Source organism: Notolabrus celidotus, chromosome 11, assembly GCF_009762535.1.
Source record: "Notolabrus celidotus isolate fNotCel1 chromosome 11, fNotCel1.pri, whole genome shotgun sequence".
NCBI classification, from domain to species: domain Eukaryota; kingdom Metazoa; phylum Chordata; class Actinopteri; order Labriformes; family Labridae; genus Notolabrus; species Notolabrus celidotus.
In genome coordinates this window covers 28,539,488-28,564,183 of record NC_048282.1, presented here as the reverse complement: position 1 = coordinate 28,564,183, position 24,696 = coordinate 28,539,488, and the positions used below count along the sequence as shown (strand labels likewise).

The window sequence follows — 24,696 nt, the reverse complement described above, 5'->3', positions numbered from 1 at the left end:
TTATGCTGGTTAAAATGATCTTTATGTCCTGATGGCAATCAATACATAATGTGTTCTTAAAAAAGAGTGGAAAAAAAAGCTGCTATCTTACAGCCGGAGTAAACCTGGGAAAACACCAACCAATCCCTGCCATCAGGAACCAAAATATGAAACCAATCACCAAGCTTTAAAGCTAGGGTTGGTAGTCACAGAAAACTAGCAGTACAGCATTTATCTGAATGACCAATCTAAAAGCCAAGATCATAAAGTATGCTTCATTGCATTGATTAGATTTCCTCATGAAGACACAGGTGAGAATTGCTTTACAGTGTTAATATGGAATTAAAAACTAAAAAATAGTCATCTTGAACATGCGATTACAAATGTGATTAATCGCAATTAACTATTTAAATTCAGAGGTTAATCACAATGTTAAAAAAATCATTTGACAACCCTTATTGCAACTATTCTCCATTTAGCCAATCTATTAGTATCTTTATATTTTCAGGATAAGTGAATGATCAGGTTCATAAGTCTCTGAACCAGATGATCCATAGATTTAAAGGTTCTTGTGTTAACAGGTTTGTGTTAACATTACTTTTCAATGGTTTTAACATTACTTTTTAATTGTTGTCTGTTTTTAATTGATCATCATTATTTTAAGGTTTTATCTTTCAGTTGCTTGTCATGCATTTTAATGTTTCTTTTATATGCTTGACGTCATTGTAAATGAGGGCTTCGCTCTCAATGATTTTCGAGTTTAAATAAAGATAAAAAATATTCTTACATGGCTTCTATGTTGTGGAGGGAAGTGTTGATTGTTGATGCAGACCATAAACCTAACCTTAATAAGGTTGAAATACTGCTGAAGAAAAAAAACAGCAAACATTCCCTCTAAACATATTTTGTTTGGATCACTATCAATGGAGTTATTTTCCTATGGGGTGCTGTTTGTAAAGTTGTGCACACTGAAAATAACAGCAACAATTCTCCACATTTAGCTCCAAAACGTCATAAAAATGTAGAGTGAATTTTTAAAAGTAACTTTTTTTAATCACATTTAGAGGAATATTTGTGATCTTCTTCACATTTAATTTTCATGTGAAGTTAAAATCATTGTTAAATCCAAATGCTGAATATAAATCTAAATGTTCAACGATAAATCTAAATGTTCAACGATAAATATAAATGTTAAATATAAATCTAAATATTAAATGTTAAATCTGATTGTTAAATGTTGCTCCGCGATCCTAAATATTTAGTGTGAATTTGCACATCAGCTAAATATTTAGGATCACAGAGCAACATTTATCATTTAGATTTAAAATTTAGATTATTATTTAACATTTAGGTGTATATCTAACGTTTATATTTATATTTAACATTTAGATTTATTTTTAGCATTTGGATTTAACAAAATTTTAACTTAATATATTTTTCACAAGAAAATTAAGTGTGAAGAAGATCACAAATATTCCTCCAAATGTGATGTGTGGGAAAAAAAAGTTACTTAAAAATTCACTCAACATTGTTATGACGTTTTGGAGCTAAATGTGGAAGATTGTTGCTTCTTATTTTTCAGTGTGCACAATAATAATAATGTCCCCTTTGGCTTTCCGTAGTTTGACGGCTGACTCCGCCCCCTCCTGCGTTCTTGACGGGAAGACGACTCAACTCAGAAGAATGTATCTCTGGAAATAAACGTGACTCTTCGACTGTCTGTAAAGCATATGTAAATACTAGCAACGCGAGGTTGATTGTCATGTAAGAGAAATCAATGCACTTCTGTTGAATGTAAATGTTAACAGTGTGCTGAAGCTTATTTACTTCTAATCTCTCGTCTTTTCCTCGACTTGTACTTCCGTGTTTTGTTTTCACATGTTATAACTGTCTTCTGCTGCAGAGGTGATATTCTAGACGATTAACTTGTCTCACACACTGTGCGTGTTTGCTAAGGTGTCCAGATGAGAGATAGAGTTCATTTGGCTGGACTGCATGTAGAAACGCTTCAACCCTGAGTCTTGTCCAAGGCATGAAGAGGAAAGCTACAGCTATGGGTGCAGCCTACAGTACTGATCCAGACCAGCAGCGAAGTGGGACTTCAGGATCCTCCACATCTCTGTCACAGGAACAGGTAAGTGCTTTACGCACGAGTCCTATAACAAACACTGAGAGGGGCTTGACATGTCTGCAGACACCTGGAAATGAACACTACTTTCTACTTGTCCACAACTACATTACAGTACTTCTCAATTGCTAGGACACATTTATTGACATCCACCACACTCTCATCAACACTATAAGCACAAATTTTAAACTACATGCACCAAACCTCTGACTCTTCCTGCAAAACCAAAACATGTTATCAGATCCTACCCCAAGTCAATCAAAATTAAAACAATAGTGAGCATTAAACACTACATAAAAACATTGAAAACACAATGTTCAGGACATGAAGCTGTAGAAATCATCTTTATTGATCACAGTAGGCTAAATTAATTTTGCAACAAAAAAAAAAATCCTCTTTGAATGTAGCACCTGTATACAGTAAAAATAAAGTAAACAAACACAAATGAGAAGCACATGGTCTATCACAGTAGCTCGGATTTCATCAGAAGTTACTGTTCTTTGTCTGTCTTAATTTCGCTCCCATCCTCTTCCTCCTCGACCACCTCTTACACACTCTTCCTCTGCCTCTCAGATTATTTCTGTCCATTGTACAACCTCCAACAACCAGTGCTCTCTGAACTGGCTTATATTGGTGTCCTCACATCATTAGCCACAAGTGTGATCAGTTTTGAGTGGTTGTGTTTAAGCTGTGAAACCTGTGCTTCAAATGTGCTTTAACTTTTACTACCTGTGCTTACCATCATGCAACACAAGTGCATCACAGTGCAACATGTGTTTTAGTGAGTGAGAATGTGTTTGAAAGTTGTGTCTAACAGGTGGAAAGTGCTCATGGTGTTGCCAAAAGAGTGACTGATTCAATACAAGGGTTCAGACAATATTATTTTAGTAATTTTAACTGTTATCTTATTCTATTTTTATGTATTTATTCATTCATTTATTTAATTTTATTTATCTACTCAGTTTTATTGATATTTTTAGCCTTAGTTTTATTTTTTAACTCTTATCCTTACCTTTTAAATCTATTTATTTTAACTAATTTTATTCTTAATTTTGATGCTTTAACTTATTTTAATTACACATATTTTATTTTGGTGTGCATTGGTCTCTATTTAATTTTCTTTTCTTTTATGTTGTTCTTGTTTTTAATTTGTATTCTTATTAGTTTTATTATTATCATTATTATTATCTTCCCCTATTATGTCTTGCCATTGTTTCATTTCTGCTTCTTTCTTGTTTTCAATCGCTGTAAAACACTTTGGGTTGCATTTTATTTGTAATAAAGGTGCTATATCAATAAAGCTTGATTGATTGATTGAATAGGATTTAGGGTTTTAGCAATTGAGAAATACATTAAAATGTATGGTCCAGACTGGCCTCGTGTTAATTTACTCAACCTGAAACCTGATCAGTCTACATGTGTGACTTTCTGTCTGAGGTGAAGGTGAACTCAGGACTGTTTATGCTTTTTGTTTCACTTTCAGTTCTAAATGAGGATGACATAGAACAGATGTTTTAAAAGTTAATTTAAGACTAACCTTTTTAATCTAGCTTTTTAATTTGGAGTAATTTATTTATTTATTATTTGAATCATGGCTTTAACATTTATTTATCTTATTTAGTTATCTATTTATTTCTTGTATTCATCTGATCTTTTCTTTCCCCTGTTAAGTATTTTATTAATTTTACTGTGTTGACTTATTCTATTTTTAAGTATTTTATTTATAACCATGCCTTTTATAATTTTAACATTGCTGTTGTTTTCTGTCTCTGTTATTTTGTTAAGAACTCTGGGCAGCATGTTTATATGTATGAAAGGTGCTCTATAAATATAGGAGAGTTGAGTTGAGTTGAGTTGAGTTGAGAGATGTATTTGAAAAAACAACCCAAAAGTAAGAAACAGAGTGACTAAATAACCCCAGAAAGAGAGTCTTTAAGCTTTATGTGTTTCTTTATGTGGGGTAGTTGAAGCCAAGCAAAGGGAGGCACTGGTCTAAAGTCAGTGCTTTAAAAATTCAACTGTTTAATCGAAGTTTGAGTTTAACACCAGAAAGGCCAAAGGGCGTCATTTTGACTGTTTTCACATTTATATATCATGATTTTTTTTACCTACTTCGACTGTCATGATTAGATTGATACATTTTCACGTTGGGCTTATGCCTCTTGGTTGCTTGGCAATTTTCATTGTAGTGTACAAAGCAATTTGAAAAGTTTGAACTGAAACTGAGAAAAATGGACAGCTTCATTTTGGCAATTATGGCAAAGAGAAGCTCAAAGAGAGAGGTGACTGCTGTGCTGAGGAAGCCTGACAGTTGTTCCAGGAATTGGGCAGTGCAGAGTGGTCGATCTATCTGAATAAGAAGCAGATAAAAGTGACTCCTCATCAAGGAAAGTTTCATATAAATATATAGCATATCCTTAAACAATAAATGCATACTTTTCTATATTGGGTATTTATCATAACAGATAATATTCATATTTTGGAATCTGGCAGTCAAAATGACCTCTCGTGGCCTCTCTAGTAGAAATGGAATTCTGGCCCTTCTAGTGTTAACTCTGCTCTGTCTCTTCTTTCCAGTTGTTCTCAGTTCCCTTGGATATCTTGGAGGAGATCTTCCTGAACCTGCCTCCACATCAGGTGGTTTGTGTGTGCCGGTTAGTGTGCCATCAATGGAAAGAAGTGGCCGACAGTGAATCTATGTGGAAAGAAAGGTGCAGGAGAGAAGGATGCTTCATCCGTGATGCTTCCAGAATACCTAAAGACTGGAGGTTGTTTTACTTCTTGTGCAAGAAGAGAAGAAATCTTCTGAAGAACCCAAGAGCAGAGCGTAAGAAGCCTCAAAGCTTGTCCTACTAAACATTTGAAGGTATTAAGATTATTTATCCTCAAAATATGAATTCCTCTCTCACAAATCGTCTTTGTATTTATAGATCAAATGAAGAATTGGCAAATAATTGACAATGGTGGAGATAAATGGAAAGCAGAGGGAGTTATGGTGCAACATCCAAATGATGCCGTCCAGAATAACTTTGTGACATCCTACGGGTGAGTATTCACCAGCTGTGCTCCAGAACACAAAAAGTATTGATCCAATGCTAAATGTGACAATCCATCCTACGGTATCTAAGACCCTTTCTGTTTTCTACAGATTATGCAGGAAGATGCAGCTGATTGATTTGGAGAAGGAGGGTTACAACCCATCATTTATGGATCACTTCCAGCCAGACATCAAGATATCTGATTGGTGAGAAGAAACCTCAACGTGTTCTAGTTTTAAACTGATGTCAGATTCAGTCGGTCACTAACACAATCTGGATTTTATAGCTTATTTGCATTGTTAAAACCAAGCGGCAACCTCCGGTCTAAAAAATATGAGTCCAAAGCGGAAGTGCTAAAAACTGCAGTTCATTGAGGATCCGCTTGAGGCTGGCTCCAGAAGTACCAGGAACCACATACACACCAATTCAAAAAAGCTGATCTTTACAGCAGAAATAAACATGTTTACAGCCTGGTACAAAAGACGAGTGTAGTCTGGATAGCTCATTTCTCAATCAGCACACACTGTACAGGCGGGTGAATCTTTTTCTAACAGTGCAATTTCAAAGATATTTAGATTACAAGTCTTCCAATGAGAGGCACAGCTGACTTGATTGACAGTCGGGAACACTGTAGCTGTTGTCTAGGAGGCTCAAAGCCCGCCTCTTTACATCACAATCGCTCAACAGCAGCAATATGGCTGCCGCCGTCGCCAATTGGCCTCAAAACAGCGCTTCAGAAACAGATGGGTGACATCACGGATACTATGTCCATATTTTATACAGTTTATGGCTGAAACCCATGTCTATGAAATGCTGTAGTCTCACTGCAACACAGGAGTTGTGTTTTTGAAAGATACAAGCTAGCCAAATCATCAAACAGCTTTAGCTCCTAGCCATGAAAGATAAACAAATGAAACATATTGCAAACATCAGAATGTAGATCTGTGATCTGTTGACCCCTGATGTGTGTTTGTGTTCTTATCTGTGTTGTAAAAGGTATGCACCACGATGGGATTGTGGCAGCGAGTATGAGATCTCTGTACAGTTGCTGAACCGGAAAAAGAAGCCTATCCAGACGTTTGCTCCTGAGACAATTCACTTCCAGCAGTGGAACGATCAGAAATGGTGTCAGGTATTTACAAAGCATGAGGCATTTATTCCTACTGTACAGTTAAGTAGAGGTGCAGAAGTGAACAGACTGCTGTGTGATTTGTTTCAGAATCTGAATGCCTTTATAGTCAGTGTAATCTCTGAATAGAATGCAATTAGGTGTGACATCTAAATGTAAAACACAAAATTGTTTGTTTTCAGATGACCCATGTTTTCCGGGACTATGGACAAGGAGTGAGATTCATCCGTTTCACCCACGGAGGCAAAGACACCCAGTTCTGGGCGGGATGGTATGGGATTCGTGTAACTGACAGCAGTGTTGAGATTTGTCCAGCAGGGGACACAGAGCTCTGAGGCTCTTTCTGAAACCGCCAACTATACTAGCAGTGCGTAGTGATTTGGCCAAAATTCAGTATGTAGTAAGTAGTATGGGGAAAAAGAGCGAAATCTGCAGTATGCAAAACTCCCCGGATGTCTTACTGATTCGGAAAAAATTTCACAGTATGCATCAGACCAGACCCCCTCGCATACTGTTTCCCACAATGCACAGCACTCACCTCTTTTCTTTTCTCTTCTTTTTTTGACATGGGGGCACTCAGTTTTTAGGTGCTGTTAAAATGATTAAATTCCATATAAACCACTTCCTAACTTTTAAAATCACAAGTGATGCTAAAGTAGCAGTTTCGCTATCAGCTTGTCTGTTGTTTACTTCTGCACTCCAAAACCGGAAATCCAGTGAAGTCTGGCCCAAAGTACTACACCACCTATCGAACAGAACAGTCAGACTTCATACTAAATTGAAATGCAGTATGTAGTAGGCAGTACCTACTGCCTCCTACATTAGTAGGTAGTATTTAGCAGGCTGTTTCGAAAGCTGCCTCAGCCTCCTTGAAGTCCTGCTCGCTGTCTTTGCCTGAAATTGCAAAATTGCACAGTCTAATTTGCCTTATATATTATCTGCATTTATTGTATCTGTCAGAACTATTTTTTCAGCTTTGAATACTGTATATGCATATGTTTGTTAATGATATGTGATTTGTTTGATCAGAACTGAAATTTAAATTTAAAGTAACATTGCACTTTTGATGTTTGAAGAGTCTTGACAGAAAATAGAACTGTAGCTTAAGTGAAATATCGTGGGACAAATATGTGTATTCTATGCAAATCGTAACAAAATCTCATCAAGATATATAATTTATTATAGCGGCACTAAAATACAATTTTTTTTTTCTCACTCTTTAATGACATATAATTGTTCTGCTTCCTGTGGTATATTAAGCTATATGGGTTTTGTTTTACAATAACACGCAACAAGATTGTACAAGTCACCAATCTGATATATCCAAACCAATGACCCTCCTAATATAAACTGACTCCAGGTCAATTATTTTGTGACAATAACAAACAATAGTGTTGTTAAAAAAAGTTTAAAAAAAGAAAGTATTTTAACCTCTGTCTATCTTGGCAACAGTATCAGCCAATACTCAATAATAATACAATTAATATTAATAATGATAATGATAATAATAATACATTTTATTTGTCTAGCACCTACCAAAGCTAGTCAACAAAGTTCAAGTTGAGGTATCAGAAGGAAAGATAAGAAGTGTATTTGAATGACTCTGTTAGGCCACTATTTTTGAAAAGAAGGTGTATTGGTTAAAGTTCTGTTCCTCAAAAGAGCCTGAAACTCGTCTTTGCATTGATGTTGTTTGTTTCACTACCAAAGAGCCATTATAGCCCCTTAAAGTACAATGCAGCAACTTCAGAAGACATTATCTGTTTTAATTCAGTTAAGAAAATTATTTACATACACCTGCTCTGAAAACTAATCATTTTCCTTTAAGGTCATTGAATTCTAAGGACCAGATTACGGTTCTCATGCTCTTGGCACATTCAGGTCTATGGGCCCAGATGTTTGTTTTCATTTCCTTGTGAAGTTCAATGAAGCTTTGAGTAGGTGACGTGATGCTATCTCTGACAACATCCTCTATCTATAAGGATATAAAAATGAGCAACACATAATGCTTTGACACCACAGACCGTTTTGACTTACAGTGCTCTGTGAAGCAATTTGTGGTGTTAAAAAATATATATAAAAAAAATGTTCTTTAATTCTGTTTTATTTGTGTTTCTCCTACATTACCTGTGGAAAGTGTACGCAAGTTCATAATGAAGTCAGACAACATGGAGTATTTAATGTTAGGTTTATTCATAATACTGGTTTATTGTGATGCAAGATACATTTTGATGTCAAACTGAATAAAAATCAAGACACTCCTTCACTTTACATTTTCCTGGTTAGCTGGATTTCAGTGTCATCCTAGCTTCTGTAAATATTGGTATCAGATATTCAAACATTGTGTTCAGTCAATAAGTTAGGAGTTATTCCTTCTATATTTACAAATTCAAGCCAACAATTGCGGCATGGATATAGTCAAAGAACTAAAGCAAATAGTGACAGTTCAGTCACTCAAACATCTTCACAGGGTTTCAATCCAAATACAGCCTTTTCTAATAATCGTACAAGTTATTCCTCTCTGATTTAATGATGCTGCAGTTTAGCAGGAAGTTTATTCAGGTTACAAAAGAGTTGATTAGGTGGTGGAGAAGAGATGCTGCTGCAATCTTAGACAAGCACTGAGGACAAACATCATATTCCTGTTAACACTGTCAAGAGAAAAATAAGTAACTGGCTGTTTTGCTGCAGCTCCTTGCATTATATTATGACAACAATGGCTTACTGTGATACATGATGTCATTTTATATTTTGACTTCATATAATACTACGTGAGCTCCTTTGGAATCCTACTCTGACGAGTGTCAACTCATTGGTTGTTGCTTGTTTTCTGCAAACGACATATCCAAAGTAAGTAATCCATTAAATACCTTGTCTCTGTGTTGATGCCATGCTGTCATAGAACATTTAATTCTATGACCGTATGGCATAACATTTGAGAAATGGTGAATTCTGTATAAAAATGTATGGAAAACAAAATGTTATTCCTTTGACTGAAGCAGAATTTACACTGCTACATATTCCCCTCGCAGTCTTGTGTGACAGTTTAACACACGCTGTAACTAAAACTTGAAGGTGATTACTTGAAAGGTAGAAAAACAGTTCTCAGTTAACTAAGAGCTTCTTCAGCGCCCTATCATTATCAGTTTGTTTTGCAGGGCTGTCCTTAACCATGCTATTTCCTCACCATTTCAAAAAGACTTGTTGAGAAGAGCACTTTTCAAAAAGACCTTCTCACACAACGTGGTAAACTTTGTTAATTTCATATAATTCCTACACTTTGTGATCTATCGTTGATCAGTGTTTACATCATGTAAGGCCAGTAAGTGGCATCAAATCAATACAAACAGCATTGAATGTTACTCAAATCTCAAACTGGTGTTAAACACACTGAAAATGTATTTTTTTAGGTTAATTCAGTCAGAAGGCAAATAGTTCATGATACCTTAATTCATGTTGGAATGTGCTCGTGCAGCAAACCCTCTTCAGTACTTCTAACCTAGATTTGGAAACTTGTGTGGAGACGGCTGAGACGAAACTTAGAGCAGAACACATTTACGTCTTTTCTTAGGTTCGGGGGGCTCCAGGGCAGCCAGTATTGCCTCATCAAACACATTCTTTAATCCTTTCTGTGGAAATAAAACATGAATATTCAAAACAGGGCTTGGTTCCAAAATACAATTAACATTTTCAAGGAACTAAGAGCTGAAAAAGAAATACTGTGAAGGTGGCCGGGAGATCAAAATTGTCCTTTATTCAATAACATTTAACAAGACTCTCCTCATTATCAAGTCGTCTGCGTAAAGACAGAAGCACATGTAAAACCTTGATGCTGCAGTAGAAAATAATTAGTACTGTCTAAGACAGATATATCATACATGCTTCATAGGATACAGCTGATGCTTAGAGCTCGATACCAAGACAACAGAACTTCAATGTAAAAAAACAAACTCATTCATGTACCGTTACACAGACCTTCTGACAGCAGAAAGAACTTAAGATTGGCACTCTTGTCATATCAGGCAGCTTGGATAACTGTGATTAGGCCAAGTTGAAAAAAGAGCACACATGAACAGAAGGGGAAAAGTTAATGGGCACCAAGTTTTGAGAGTTTAAAGAGTGCTGTGGTTATTTTAGTGACAGACTTCTCTTTACAGTTACTAAGCAGCAGATGATCGAGAGGCAAAGCAAGATGCGAGAAGACATCAGAACAAACAGCATTTTCTCTTTCTTTGAGTTTCAGGGGGCTCTAAAGCGGCTAGGATAGCCTCGTCAAATACGTTCTTCAGTCCCCGCTACAGAAAGAGGAAGAGAAGTGAGAAAAGACAGGCACACAACACAGTTAGATGGAGGTTTTTAGTCAAATGCTGTTAGCAACAGGCAAGGCAAAGTATTTCCAGCGTTGTTAGGAAACAAGCACTACACTAACCGCACGAGCTGAAGTCCAATAAGGGGGATCTTACCTGTGTTAAAGCTGAGCACTCCACATATTTGACTGCCTTGAGGTCACGAGCAAGCTTCTCTGCTGTCTCAGGGGTTATTGGCTTCTGTTTGTTCTTGGCTAGCTTCTCCACTGTGGAAGGGTCATCACGCAGGTCGATCTGAGTGCCTACCAACAGGAACGGGGTCTTGGGACAGTGGTGGGTTATTTCGGGAACCCACTAGAGAAAACAAAGAACAAGGACAGAACAGACATCAGTCAAATGCAGACGAGTTCGGAGTTTAGGATAACATGTCATGTGAGGAAAATTCTGATGACAGAATGCTCTTCATCTAAACCTTTGATTATTGTGGATTAAGACATTAGGCAAGTCAAGGCGAGGCAACTTTATTTGTATAGCGCATTTCATACACGAGGGCAACTCAATGGGCTTTATATTAAAACATTAAAAAGCATTGGAAACATTCAGACAAGCATAAAAGAGCACAATTAAAAAGACAAATATAATAAAACATAGAAAAGAAAAGGATAATTAGAAATATATTAAAAGTAAATTTAAAATTTGCATTTAAAGCAAGTTAAAATAAGCTAAGATAGGAGGGCAGTGGCAAATAAAAAAGTCCTAATCTTTTATTTAAATATGAATGGGATGTAATATATATTATCATGTATGTGCATGTATGTCGGTATATGCGTATGTATGTCTGTGTATGTATATATATATATATATATATATATATATATATATATATATATATATATATATATATATATATATATATTAGGGGTGCAACAATACGTGTATCTGTATCGAACCGTTCGATACAGTGGTCACGGTTCGATACGCCCTATGAACTGAACGATACGCAATTTTATATTTGTTTGATCAACTTCTGACGATGCGCTCTGTGCTGAAGGTTCAGCGGATCTGCGCTCGACTCCTCTAGGCTGCATTGTCGAGCGCAGGTCCACTGAACTGTGCGCTCCTCCCACATTCATTCAGTCCAAGCTGGTCACGTTTGTTTTAACTGTGCTTCATATGGAAATATATATTTCACCACACGACGGTCTGCTGGGTTCATATGTTCACGTATGTGTGTGTGAGCGCGCGCCCGCCCGCCCGCACGAGAGGGAAGCTCGAGTGATCCGCTTCGGTTGCAGAGCAGAGTTGTTCCGTGGTCCTCTAGTGATGCTAGTCTGGATGATCTGTTTCTAAAGTGCGTTTATGCATTACTTGTGGTCTTATACTGCTTGCTCTGTAGACTTCAGCCTGATACCGGACAGTGTTTTCCTGCCGTTACATCGGGGGCGCACCCGTCGGGTCCCGTCCCCCCTTGGAAGTCAAAGCAGAAGTGATTTAAGGTTCCCTCTCTCATAGATCAGGTCTATACCTTGTTCTTTTATGTAACAGACTAGATATCCTTATGTTATTTATCTTATTTACATGACGGGATGTCATTTCTGTCTCTACATGGTCGCGCGTTCACAATTCTCCTCTGCTCTCTATCGCGCACGGCAGATGCGCACGCACGCACGCAGACAGACAGACAAACACACGCGCAACCCCCCCATGCACAGCAGAACATGTGTCAGGTATAGCTGCCCCTGATACATTTAATTTAATTTAAAAACTGCTTTTGAGCTGAAACAAATGTTGGAAATTTCAATAAACTACAAGTAAAAAAAAAGTAATGGAAATTTCTCCTTTTCTGTATCGAAAACGTATCGAACCGTGACAAAAACGTATCAAACCGAACCGTGGATTTTGAGTATCGTTGCACCCCTAATATATATATATATTTTGTCTTTATTTCTTTTTCCTTTTCCTTTTTTTCATTTTAAGTCATTTTCTAACTAAATTTTTCTTCACGTTATCTATAAATTAATTTGATATTTATTATTATTGATCTTTTTTTCATTTCACATGTCTGAGCCCTGATTGTATTTATTCTGTCTTGCTAATACATTTAAAAAGTTACAAATAAAATAAATAAATATATATATATATGAGGAGTAAGAGAGAACAGGATGAAGAGAGAAGAATGGTTCACTACAAAGCAGTAGCTTCAATTTTGAGTCAATTGTTGCACTAGCCCAGCCCCCATCTAAAAAAGAACATCTTATCTCTGCTCGTACTCTCTTGTACTCAGGTGTTAGGCATAAGAAATGCACTACATGACTGCTTCCTTTAACTGGCCAATGTACGACTCACTGTAAAACCTTGCTATGTAAACAAAGGCTTTATCAGCATTTGTGCTGGTAAGAAAAATAACTGCTGAAGTTTTTCTTCTTGCTGACCGTTTGATTTTGTAGGTCACAAAGAGGCATTGGTAAAAAATGGACTTTTTCAACCAGTAAGAAACTCCTCACATAGTTCAAAAAAACAACAACTTTGTTTTCACAATGCCAAACTTGTGAATAAAGGATAAATCCTTAAAAAGTATTAACTTCATCTGTGTGTGAGTACATAGTGTAACAGCCACTGCTTGTTTGTATATGCATAGGGACCATAATGTTGATTTTCATGTCTTATTTGTGAAGCATGATTATTTCCTTTTTATGGTTGAGTTCATTTCCGGTTTTGGGTTCACCGCCATCGCCACAGTCATCGTCATTATTACCGTTTATTTATATATTTTTTGGTATTTAATTCTTTTGAGTGTTTTGTTAATAAATAGAAAACTTTCCTTGGACTTTGATTTTGATTTATGGCAAGACACGCCACAAACACAAGCCCACTTAGTCTCTGCGGCCCTTTTCAATCTTAGCCGCTTCAATGCTGGTGGCTTTGCTAATTTACATGCGTTACCTTGAGGTGCCGGGAGTGCTGCTGATTAGTTATGTCTCTCAGATTTGGCAAACCTGGTCCTGGTGCTCCATCCCTGATAAAGGGCCAGCTACCTGCTACCTCCCTCTCTCTCTCTCAGTCTCTCCATGCCAGACCAACTCTGCAGCGTTACTTTAGTTCCATTTTGTGTTAGTCTACTCGTCAACACCTCTCTTTATGCCATGTTCACACATCCACATGACTCTTCAACCCCATATCTATTGTTACTCCTTGTTAATCTCATTTACTTTTAAAATAAATAACAGTTACTCTAATTCATTTGTGCTCCTCCCCTCTTTTTGTCATGGCCCATGAGCAAGGTTGTGACAACAGCTGTATTTGTATGCATGTTCTGCATGATTGGTTTAATTTAGTCACATCTATTTATGCATTTCTTTTCTTGTGCTCTTAATTTAAACTGTTTTGAATAGTTCTAACCACCAAACCAGCATCCTCTTATCATTAGACGCTCTGCAATCAGAGGGTCATTGTGCGCTGTTCAGACAGATATCACTGCAATGCCTCAGGTTATGCATTCTACTATTCTGAACACCAGCAGGCACAACTAAATTATAGTCATAAAACACAGACTCAAGCTGTTTTCAATCTATTAAACAAGACGACATGGTTACAGTCGAACAGTTTTCATTTGCTGACGATGTGTGACTTACTGAAATAACCCTTACATTAGACTGTTATTAAGACCAATAACTGCAGCCATAGGATCCTGAATTGTTCCCTGTAAATAAATGCCCTCCACTGTTATATGACTGAGGTAGCAACAAGCAAAAATAATGCACAGGACAATAAGCTGCATTGAGTTTCCTTAGCAAAATACAACTCTGTTTCTTGTTCTCAGTATTATCTGTAATTTTTACACTTTAACTCATAACTACATTTACAATCCTCCTATCATCGAATAACACAGGTCAAGTGCATGGACTGTATAATAAATGGATGTAGTATCCGTGACGTCACAATCTGTTCCTGCGCACTATTTTGAAACCAATCGTCGGCGGGAGCCATATTGGAAATGCTGAACTCAACCTAACTTCTGTCGAGGTAGTGTGAGGTAAAGAGGCGGGCTTTGAGCCTCCTAACCAACAGCTAGGGTGTTTCCGAAATCGCCTACTATACTAGCAGTACGTACTGATATGTCCAAAATTCAGTATGTAGTAAGTAGTATGTGAACAAGAGCAAAATCTGCAGTATGCCAAAACTCCCCGGATGTCTACTGATTTGGGAAAATATCTCAGTGTGCATCAGACCAGTCTGCCTCGCGTACTGTTTTCCCATAATACACAGCTTTTTCTTTTTCCTCATTTTTTGACGGGAGGAAATCTGTTTTTGGGTGCTGTGAAAGTTATCAAATTACATATAAACCACTTCCTAACTTTCTTAAATCATAAATGGATGCTAAATAAGCATTTTATTTATCGGCTTCGCCGTTGTTTACTTCCGCTTTCCGAAACCGGAAATCCAGCGAAGTCTGGCTCAGCATGCTGCATGACAGATCGGACAGAACAGTCATAGTTTACATACTAAATTCAAACGTAGTATGTAGTAGGCAATACCTACTGCCTACTACATTAGTAAGTATTATGTAGCAGGCTGTTTCGGAAACAGCCCTAGTGTTCCCGCCTGTCAATCAAGTCAGTCATGTCCTTAAATGGACAAAACTCGTAATCTTTATATCTTCTGAACCGTTGGAAAAACATTCATCCCCAGTGTGTGCCGATAGAGAAATGAGCTCTTCAGACCAAATCTGTTTTTTGAACCAGACTGTAAACATGTTTATTTCTGCTGCAAAGATTGTCTTTTTTGAATTGGTGTGTATGTGGTTTCCGGTGTTTCTGCAGCCAGCCTCAAGTGGATGCTCGCTGAATTGCAATATATAACACTTCTGCATGGGCTTCATATTTTGAGACAGGAGGTTGCCGCTTGGTCAAGTGTTATTAAAATTAGTATGCCTTAAAGCAGGGGTGTCAAACATACGGCCCGTGGGCCAAAACCGGCCCTTCAGAGGTCCAAATCTGGCCCGCGGACGACTTCCCAAAGTGAAAAAATTACAGAGGAGACATTAACTGCCATTTTTCAATAAAAGTAACTACTATTTCAAATTTGTCCTCTGGGGGTCGCATGCAATCATAGTGCTGATGGAGCACACCTGAACGGCACTCTGGGAGAATATTTGCAGTTTGCATAATCCGGTGGAAATTCATAGACTTTTTTAGAGCACCTCAAAATCCAATCAACACTTGAGTTTTTGTATATGTAAACTTGTAACAGCAGGAGCTGAGATATACCTTTTTCTAAAAAAAAAGAGCTACATATCGTGCGCATGCTTACCATACATGTGCGTACGTCATAGGTGCGCTCCGTCACTACTAGCACTACAACTACACCCCTGCATACAACACTGTGCAGCAAGCAATCTGTTCATGCTGGAGCTGAGGGGTCCAAAATAGTCAACTTTACCTTCCTCATTATTATTATTATTATAATAAATCAGTTATTTTGCAGTAAACATTACTCTGTGTGTCAGGTGACTGGGTAACCTGTGTGTTTGGTGTGTTCGCAGCAGGTTTCAGGGCTTAAAGAATATCACATTCTGCCCCACTATGAGACTCATCATGGCTGTTTTTGTAAAAAGATGGATCATGTAATGTGAACATTTTCAGAATGTACTTGTACATTGTAACATTTTGAGTTTTCCTTCTCTATTGGTTATTATGTTCTAATTTTACTGGTCCGGCCCACTTGAGATCAACTTGGGCTGTATGTGGCCCCTGAACTGAAATGAGTTTGACACCCCTGAGTTACAGGTTGCCATGAGGTTTGTAGTCATACAACTCAAGTGCTTTAAGAAACAAACTTTGTACTCACCTTCTCTTTGACGTTCTCAAATGAAGAAGGTGAAACGACTGAGAAACAGACTAAAAACACATCTGTCTGTGGGTAGCTTAGTGGTCGTAGCCGGTCATAATCTTCCTGCCCTGCAGAGAAACCACATCACAAACAAATAATAATTAATAATAACTCATTTTATTTATAGGCACATTTCTCGATACTCAAGGTCACCTTACAACATAGCAATAATAAAAGCAACACTCAACAGTAAATAAATACATAAATACATTAGAATGAAGATACAAGACTAGAAAAATGAAAGGGGGGAGGGGAAGTCCTTCCAGTCCCAAAGAGACAGATTAGAGTGAGTAAGCTTGGCGGAAAAGGTGAGTTTTGAGGCGGGATTTGAAGGTGGTGGGAGAGGTGGAATTTTGTACATCCAGGGGGAGAGAGTTCCAGAGGCGGGGGGGCGAGCGGGTGAAGGCTCTCGACCCCATGGTGGTCAAGCGAGCAGGTGGGAGGGTGAGTTGGATGTAAGAGGAGGACCTGAGACTAGGAGTGGGTATTTTTGTTTGGAGGAGGTCAATGAGATAGTGAGGGGCTAGGTTGTTCATGGCCTTGAAAGTGAGGAACAGAATCTTGAATTTAATGGGAAGCATTAAAAGAATGAGAGAATCTTACCTGCTGTATCAAATAATCCAAGGGTGTATGGTTCACCACCAATCATTACAGTTACTGCATAGTTGTCAAAAACCTTTGAGAAAAGAATGAATGGCATGTTAAGAGTTTTGTATTCTGTAAACCATTCTGTGATTGTGAAATAAACTAGAAGGACTTACTGTTGGTACATATTCAGAGGGGAATTTGTTGGTGGTGTATGAAATCAACAGGCAGGTTTTACCCACAGCTCCATCACCCACCACCACACACTTGATAGTCTGCATCGTTGTGCTTTCTGGCACTGCTCACTGTAACTGGCTGCTGGGAGAGTTCACAACACATTACGACATATAATATTTCATCATAGATTAATCCTTTGGCCCTCACAGAATATCCAAGTATCCACTCGTGTGTACAGTATTAGAAATAATGGATTTAATGAGGCAGAGGAGTCAAAATAAGGATTTTTGTTCTCGCATTACCCAGTTTAGTGTCACGCCCCATCGCCACAACTAAGCTAATGCTAGCTAAACTCACAAGCGTATCCACTTCAGTATACGGCCAACTTTACCGTTTATATAAAAGATAATGAGTCCACACCATGTTATGAGACTGCCTATCCACAAAGAAGTGTAACAGTAAACATGAACCAGGATTTGTTGTGTATCAGTAAGCAAACTAAGCTAACACCCTGCTAGCAATCACTGGACGCTACTAGCTAGTCAGCGGCCGGCTAACGCTACGATGTTCACTTATGAGTTCCAGCTCACAAGAAACAACATACGAACTTGTATTATTTATCCATCTCACCATAGTGAAGTCAGAAAATGTGAAGAGTAACGTACCAATTTCCCTCTGTATCGCAGCTGGTGTATGTTAGCTGTCTTTTTCGCCGGGCGTTGGCACCAGCGAGCAGCAACTTGCTCCAGTCAGAGAGAAGCTTCAAGCCTCACTTCCACAACGGCTGTCAAGTTACACAGAGTAACACCGGAAGTGACCTTCAAAGTAAAAGGTTTAGAGCAGAGGCGTCCAAACTTTTTTTTAAAGAGGGCCACATTTGATGTTGTCAGAATACCTCGGGGCCAGTGGCTCCTTCTGAGACCTAGGAATCCTAAAAGTTATATATGAAATATCTATTTAATAACAATTATTTTACATTTTTTCTCAACAAAACAGTAACTAGGAAGTCTTCAGTTCTCCATAAGCCATGTACACATTGGCAGATTTTATCTTCTTCTGGAGGAAAATGTTTTTCATTAGGGTCGGACAATGTGGGAAAAATATTGTATCATTATTTTCCTATGTCAGGATCACGATCTGGATTTCATCACACTTCTATTTCATGTTGTTTTAAGACTTGTCTGACCAGCAGACAACATTTTATAACAAAATAATTATTTTCCTGCATTCTGAACATTTTTTCAGCACCAATTTTTCCCTTACCCAATTTCCTGATTTTGAACTTGTCTTGTATTTTCTTTTGTGTCTTCTTTTTGAGACGTTTCTGGATTGACTTGACACTAGTTTGTGCGCTTGAAAGAAACTGCAAATGTACAGATGATTCAGAATGTGATTAATTTCTGTGCCATGAATAACACATTTTAAGATGGAAGCTTGGGGCCATAAATAAATGGACTTTGGGCTGCAATTGGCCCCCGGGACGTACTTTGGACATCTGATTTAGAGCATCCCTTACAAAGCCTAACATCACTTATTGCAGGGGTGTGAAATTAATTTCAGTTCAGGGGCCACATACTACCGTGGCCCCTGAAGGACAAAACTAATTTACAAAAGATTAAACACTTTTGCAAAGTTGGAGACAAGTTTACATTTTGGAAAACATTTTAACATTTTAAGATAAGATAAGATATTACTTTATTGATCCCCCGAGGGGGAAATTCAGTTATTACAGCAACCCAGACATAAATACAATCAAGAAGAAGTTACAATAAGTAAAATAAAATAATATAAAATAAATGAAGTAAAAAAAAAAAAAAAAGATAAATAAAGTTAGAATACAATTTAGATATATACAATGTTACAATGGAATTTAAATTAAATAGCAGTAATTACAGGCAGTATTACAGGGGGGGGGGTCCAGTGGTCAGCGTGGTGCAGTCTGTGGCCTCTGTTACTGTTTAACAGTCTGATGGCGGTGGGCACAAAGGAGCGCCTGAAGCGTTCAGTCTTGCTCCATGGTGGGATGATGTGTTGACTGAACGAGCTCCCCATCAGCCACAGCTCATCATGGAGAGGGTGAGAGGGGTTATCCAGGATGGCTCGCAGTTTGTCCATCAACCTCCTCTCAGCCACTGACTCCAGACTGTCCAGTTCTAGGCCAACCACTGAGCGGGCCTTCTTTACCAGCTTGTTGAATAAAACCAAAATTACATCAGCAAAACACTTTTACAAAGGCCAAAATAAATTTACATTTCAAAAAACAAATTCACAAAAGATGAAACACTTTTACAAAGTTGGAGACAAATTTACATTTTGGAAAACAAATTAACATTTTGGAAAACATTTTGACATATTATAAAACAAAATTACATTAGCAAAACACTTTTACCAAGGCCATAACAAATTTACATTTAAGGAAACAAATTTACAAAAGATGAAAATCTTTTACAAAGTTGGAGACAATTTTACATTTTGGAAAACATTTTTACATTTTATAAAACAAAATTACATCAGCAAACACTTTTACCAAGGCCATAACAAATTTACATTTTAGAAAACAAATTTACAAAAGATGAAACACTTTTAAAAAGTTGGAGAGAAATTTAAATTTTAGAAAACATTTTTACTTTTTATAAAACAAAATTACACCAGCAAACACTTTTACCAAGGCCAAAACAAATGCATATTTAGGAAACAAATTTACAAAAGATGAAACACTTTTACAAAGTTGGAGACAATTTTTAACCCTGATGGAAAGTGTGACTGTGGGGAAGTGGAGTCAGTGCGTCATGTTCTCTTGCAATGTGAGCTATATGCTCGGGAAAGAAGGACGCTGTTCAGACACCTGCAAACAGCTTTTTAACATGAGGACGTTGCTAAACTTGGACAGCTGGACGAAAGTTAAGAGACCGTTGGTATATCTGCACAGAACCGGAATATACAAACAAATCTAAGAAATGATCTAAGGACTTGAATCATCGACCTGAGGAGGGCAGCAATATGCAGTTGTTGCATCTAGCCTGCCTTACCCACAGAAGAAGAAGAGACCATTTTACAAACGATGAAACACTTTTACCATTAAGTCTGACTGCTTTTAGCTTGACTCCGTTTAGCCTGAGGTTATGTGGTCTGAGGCCGTTTCATCTGAATTCTGACACATGATGAAGGTTTTGTGTAGACATGATGCTTTTTCATCTGAGGTCTGACACCTCTCTCCGAGACCCGAGGATGTCCTAATATGTAAACCATATCGCTCCGTTTGATTTCTCTCCATCAAAACAAACTAAACGACCTCTCACTCAATCACTTCTGGATCACATCCTGTATTATGTACATTCCCTTTCCGTTAAAAATGAAATGTTAATTCGTTTCAGAAATGGTAAAAGTGTTCTGTCTTTTGTAAAATTGTCTCCAACTTTGAAAAAGTGTTTCATCTTTTGTAAATTTGTTTTCTTAAATGTAAATTTGTTTTGGCCTTGGTGAAAGTGATCAACGTATTACTCTATTTTACTTTCATTTATGCTGTTTTCAACAATTTATTAATACAAGTCGTCGCATGCTCCCTACTTCTGCTTTTACTTTGAAAGGTATTTTCCTCTATGTATGGTGGCTGCCTTGACACGCGCTGGTGTGACAGGTTTCTGCAGCAGAAGTGGTGACGTAACCTCCATAATTCCTCAAAGTTGACACTCAGTAAAGCTTAAAAAATTACAGATAGAAGAGATATGTTTATATTTCTCTTTGTTGGAGTAGTTATAAGATAGAATTAAATAACAGTTGAAGATAATTTAATTTTTTAAAAGGAAAGTTAGAAAATACATTGATTTCAATAATAAAAGCACAGGAGACAGTTTTCAACACAAACACATCAATAAATACATTATGTCAAAGAAGTCGCCCATGTGCTGTATTATAAGAGGGTTACAGAATAACAGAAACAAACTGTAATCTTGCACAGCTCTGCAAATGACCACATACTTCTTTCTGCCACATAAACTGAATATGTATGATTCACAAAATTACAATTGAATGCATGCTTTTTTGCATTAAATTGTACAGTACAAGTGACAAACACACTGTTATGTTTCTGATAGCCAAAGATCAGCAAACAAAAATGTGTAACTTCTTGCAGATACTATCAGCTTGGTCATAAATTTAGCTCCACAAGCATCACAAATCATGGTTGTTTCTTCAGTGTTCATAGTTTGACTTAATTGAGCTTTGAATTAAATTAGCTTTTGTATAAAAATCTTGTATGTTGGCCTCCCCATAGTTTTTGTAAGTAAGGTTATATACATTTTGAAGGTATATTTTGGGGCCTTTTTGTCTTTATTTGATAGGACAGCTGAAGAGAGAAAGGAAATGTGGGGAGTAGAGAGTCGGGGAAGACATGCAGGAAATGGTTGCGGCCGGGAGTCGAGCCGGCGACCTCTGCAACGAGAACTGTAGCCTCTGTATGTGGGGCGCTTAGACTGCTAGGCCACCAGCGCCCCTAAGGTTACATACATTTTATTGAGTAACCAGAGGAGGAATACTTTTGTAGCCTCAGTATGAAGGTGATTTCAAACAATGAATCAGTCAGTCATAAATGTTTTGTGAGTTTTGATGATGTAATTGTTGCTGTGGCGGTGTTTTCCTCACTGCTTTTATCCTCCATGTGATGATATGTGTTGCAACCACGCAAAACAACATAATACTAAAAAGGATCCAACGTAGAGCCATCCACCAACTAGATAAAACACACAACACATTCATGGGATTAGAATGATAGAATGATTCACTTTCTTTTGTATGTTATGGTGTTATTCATATTTTGAATCTCATCATATGAACAGGTGTTAAATGTTTCACCCTCACCTTGCTTCTTCGTTTGTAATAAAAGGGGTGGAAGTTGTTGTAATCACTGTGTAAAAGGAAAAAAATACATTAAATGACAACTACTGACTTCACAAAACGAGATGACATGCCATCACAAGGAGCCAATATGTATGATTAGGTATCATACATCGACCTGCCTTATCACCTTACCTGACAATATGAAGTCACATATCTCAATTATGCTATGGAGTTGTGACATTTTTGGAAAGGTCTCCAGACAATGTGGAAAAAGGTCAAATTGTTTTTACCCTTTTTGCCTCTGCAGACACCTACAGCATCAACATTGCAACACTGAACTGCCTTTATAACATACAAACAGCTTCTCTGCTGTAGGCGTCACTGGAGAAGTATTTCATACACGTTAGTCACAGTATGGAAAATGGGTGTTAAGAATGAAGGTGATGACAGCTGAATTTAAATGAGCTGCTGAGGTGCTTGTGTTTAACACAACGGCACTTCAAAGAACAAAGCCATCAGTGTTTCTTATGATATGTCCTCCTCCACTTATTCATTTCTTTACATTAATTTTGTATCTTTTCCACCAGTTTGGACACCTACCCAAGATGCATCACTGAACAGTCCAAATAAGAGACTTACAGTAAAGAAAGTATCTTTTGTATCAGGCGTTTTGGAATAATCTGTGATAGCTTAAATCACAGTTATTTAAATATTAGAGACGGATCGACCGATTGCTAAACCTAAACTCTGTATTTTTCTTGCGCAGCAGTCCCTTTGCGAGTCAACAATCAAGCAGCAATAAACATACATTTTTCAGGACCTTAGTATCACAAGAAACAATGTCTGGGACCTTCATCATAATTCTAATGTCAGATTGAGCTTCATGTTTAACTTTAAGGATTAACTGGTGCACAAAATAGCTGGACTAAATTTAAATGTGGGCTCTTGAATCTCCAGTGAGATGCTAATAGTTTGTATTCACTGTTCAGAACATTGTTGGAGTCACTGACAATACTGTTCGCCAGCTTGAACATGTTGTTATTGTGGGCTGGTCTACAATGTGGTGTTGTCGTAGTACAGGACACCCATTGTCACAGAAATAAAACACAACAGAAGAATGTGTCTTTTTTGCCTGATAAGATCAAACAATAGAGGTAATACACTTTTTGTTCATGTTTAGCTGACGACAATGGGATTTTCCAGGTTAATCGTCAAGTTTTGCCTACAAGTTGTAAGCTATGTGAGCTTTTACAATCAAATAAATATTACTTTAACATTTGATGACTTGTACCTGTGTCGGACAGTTCGAGCTGGACACCAATGTAGGTGTTCCTCCCAAGTCTTGCGATGACACACCAGTACTTGCCCTCATCACTCTTATTGAGAGAGGTCATCGTCATGGTGAAGACTCCAGCCTCCTGGTCGTCTACAATGGCGCCTCTGTCATTGTCTTTTCTCTTGGGGGTCTTCTGCAGGATTGTACACAGCTCATACACCGGCCCTTTGCACCAGTACTTTGTGTAGTTTCTGAACCTCTGATTGTACTGACACGAGATGGTCACAGATCCTCCGTATGCTCCTGTTACCTTCTCTGGAGCTGACAGCTTAGCAGAGTCCACTGCATGATTTGTGAGCCAGAAAAGACAGAAAGCTGAAGCTGCAAATTGCAACATGATTATTATAATACAAGTCAAACAGTCTTTCAAAGTTATTTTCTCATTGAGTATTTGTTAAAAATCTGATATTACCATTGAAGAAGCCGAGGAGTGTCCTTGAGGTCCTCATGTTGGAACTAGAAGGGAATAATGGGAAGCAGAAGTGTTTAAGATTTAGGGGCTTCCTCTTATTTCACAACATTGTGCAATGGTGTGGTTAATGTCACATTCAATTGTGTGCAATGTTTTCTTAAGAAGGCTTCTGTTTGTGTGTGAAAATTTAATTGAAACCTCACAAAGCCTTAATATTTCACTTGTATACTTTGTCCCCTTTGCAAGACACTAAAGAAGCAATGTAGGGCCAGTTCTGTTACTACAGCAGCAGGTGGCACTAAAGAGCAGGCTGGCAGAGGATATGAAATGAGTAGTATGGAGCCAGACAGTGTATTTTTTATTTTTATGTTTGTTTATCTTAAAAGTTAATAAACACTACAATATGAGCAAATATAATTGTCGAACGCTTTGCACTTTGTCACAATCCTGTGTTACAAAAGACTTCCGGTTGTTAAAATGAAGTCTATGTTGAGAAATCCTTTACACTCAGGATTAACTCAAATCAAAAGCATTTCAATCTGTGTGAACTTCTCAGTTTTAATCAATTCTGCTTGTTTGAATTATCTATCCATCTATTCATTTATCTGTCTATCTTTCCGTCTTCACTACCTTTAACTGCATCTTGCTTTGGCAGCATGACAGCTTTGTGAGATGTCATTGTGGTACAATGGATGTGTCTTGGTCATGAGTTCCTCACATTACTGTAAGGTTTTATCTCTGGAGTGGTCAGATGCCCAAATGAATTGGGCTTGTGAGATGAGTTGTTGCTTTCCAAGTCCCTGTGAGGGACTGTGTGAACAAATAGTCCAACAATTTAAGAATAATGTTCCTCAGCATAAAATTGCAAAGAATATGGGAA

At 37.6% G+C, this 24,696-nt stretch overlaps 3 protein-coding genes across 6 annotated transcripts; 1 reads left to right on the top strand and 2 right to left on the bottom strand.

The window, feature by feature from the left end:
- The first annotated feature begins 1,601 nt into the window (after positions 1 to 1,601).
- On the top strand, positions 1,602 to 8,545 carry LOC117821122 (F-box only protein 6-like). Its single transcript, XM_034695188.1, has 7 exons — positions 1,602 to 1,743; positions 1,936 to 2,113; positions 4,685 to 4,934; positions 5,038 to 5,152; positions 5,256 to 5,351; positions 6,142 to 6,277; positions 6,457 to 8,545. The coding sequence occupies exons 2-7, from the start codon at positions 2,012 to 2,014 to the stop codon at positions 6,607 to 6,609; spliced, it is 852 nt and encodes a 283-aa protein (XP_034551079.1). The 5' UTR covers positions 1,602 to 1,743; positions 1,936 to 2,011; the 3' UTR covers positions 6,610 to 8,545.
- Positions 8,446 to 18,031, bottom strand: LOC117821123 (cell division control protein 42 homolog). 4 transcript variants are annotated; one of them, XM_034695191.1, is made up of 6 exons: positions 17,898 to 18,031; positions 17,232 to 17,373; positions 17,074 to 17,146; positions 16,429 to 16,538; positions 10,738 to 10,935; positions 8,446 to 9,903 (listed from the first exon to the last, which is right to left on the bottom strand). In XM_034695191.1, exons 2-6 carry the CDS (start codon positions 17,334 to 17,336, stop codon positions 9,814 to 9,816), a joined length of 576 nt encoding a protein of 191 aa, XP_034551082.1. In that variant the 5' UTR covers positions 17,337 to 17,373; positions 17,898 to 18,031; the 3' UTR covers positions 8,446 to 9,813. The 4 variants fall into 4 exon arrangements, with proteins under 4 accessions (XP_034551082.1, XP_034551083.1, XP_034551080.1 ...); XM_034695192.1 differs by having other exon boundaries at positions 17,232 to 17,370; XM_034695189.1 differs by having other exon boundaries at positions 8,449 to 10,569; positions 17,898 to 18,030.
- A 3,615-nt stretch (positions 18,032 to 21,646) lies between these two features.
- On the bottom strand, positions 21,647 to 23,861 carry LOC117821677 (CMRF35-like molecule 1). The gene is made up of 4 exons (XM_034696116.1): positions 23,817 to 23,861; positions 23,360 to 23,725; positions 22,090 to 22,135; positions 21,647 to 21,961 (listed from the first exon to the last, which is right to left on the bottom strand). Exons 1-4 carry the CDS (start codon positions 23,851 to 23,853, stop codon positions 21,811 to 21,813), a joined length of 600 nt encoding a protein of 199 aa, XP_034552007.1. The 5' UTR covers positions 23,854 to 23,861; the 3' UTR covers positions 21,647 to 21,810.
- Positions 23,862 to 24,696: the final 835 nt, after the last annotated feature.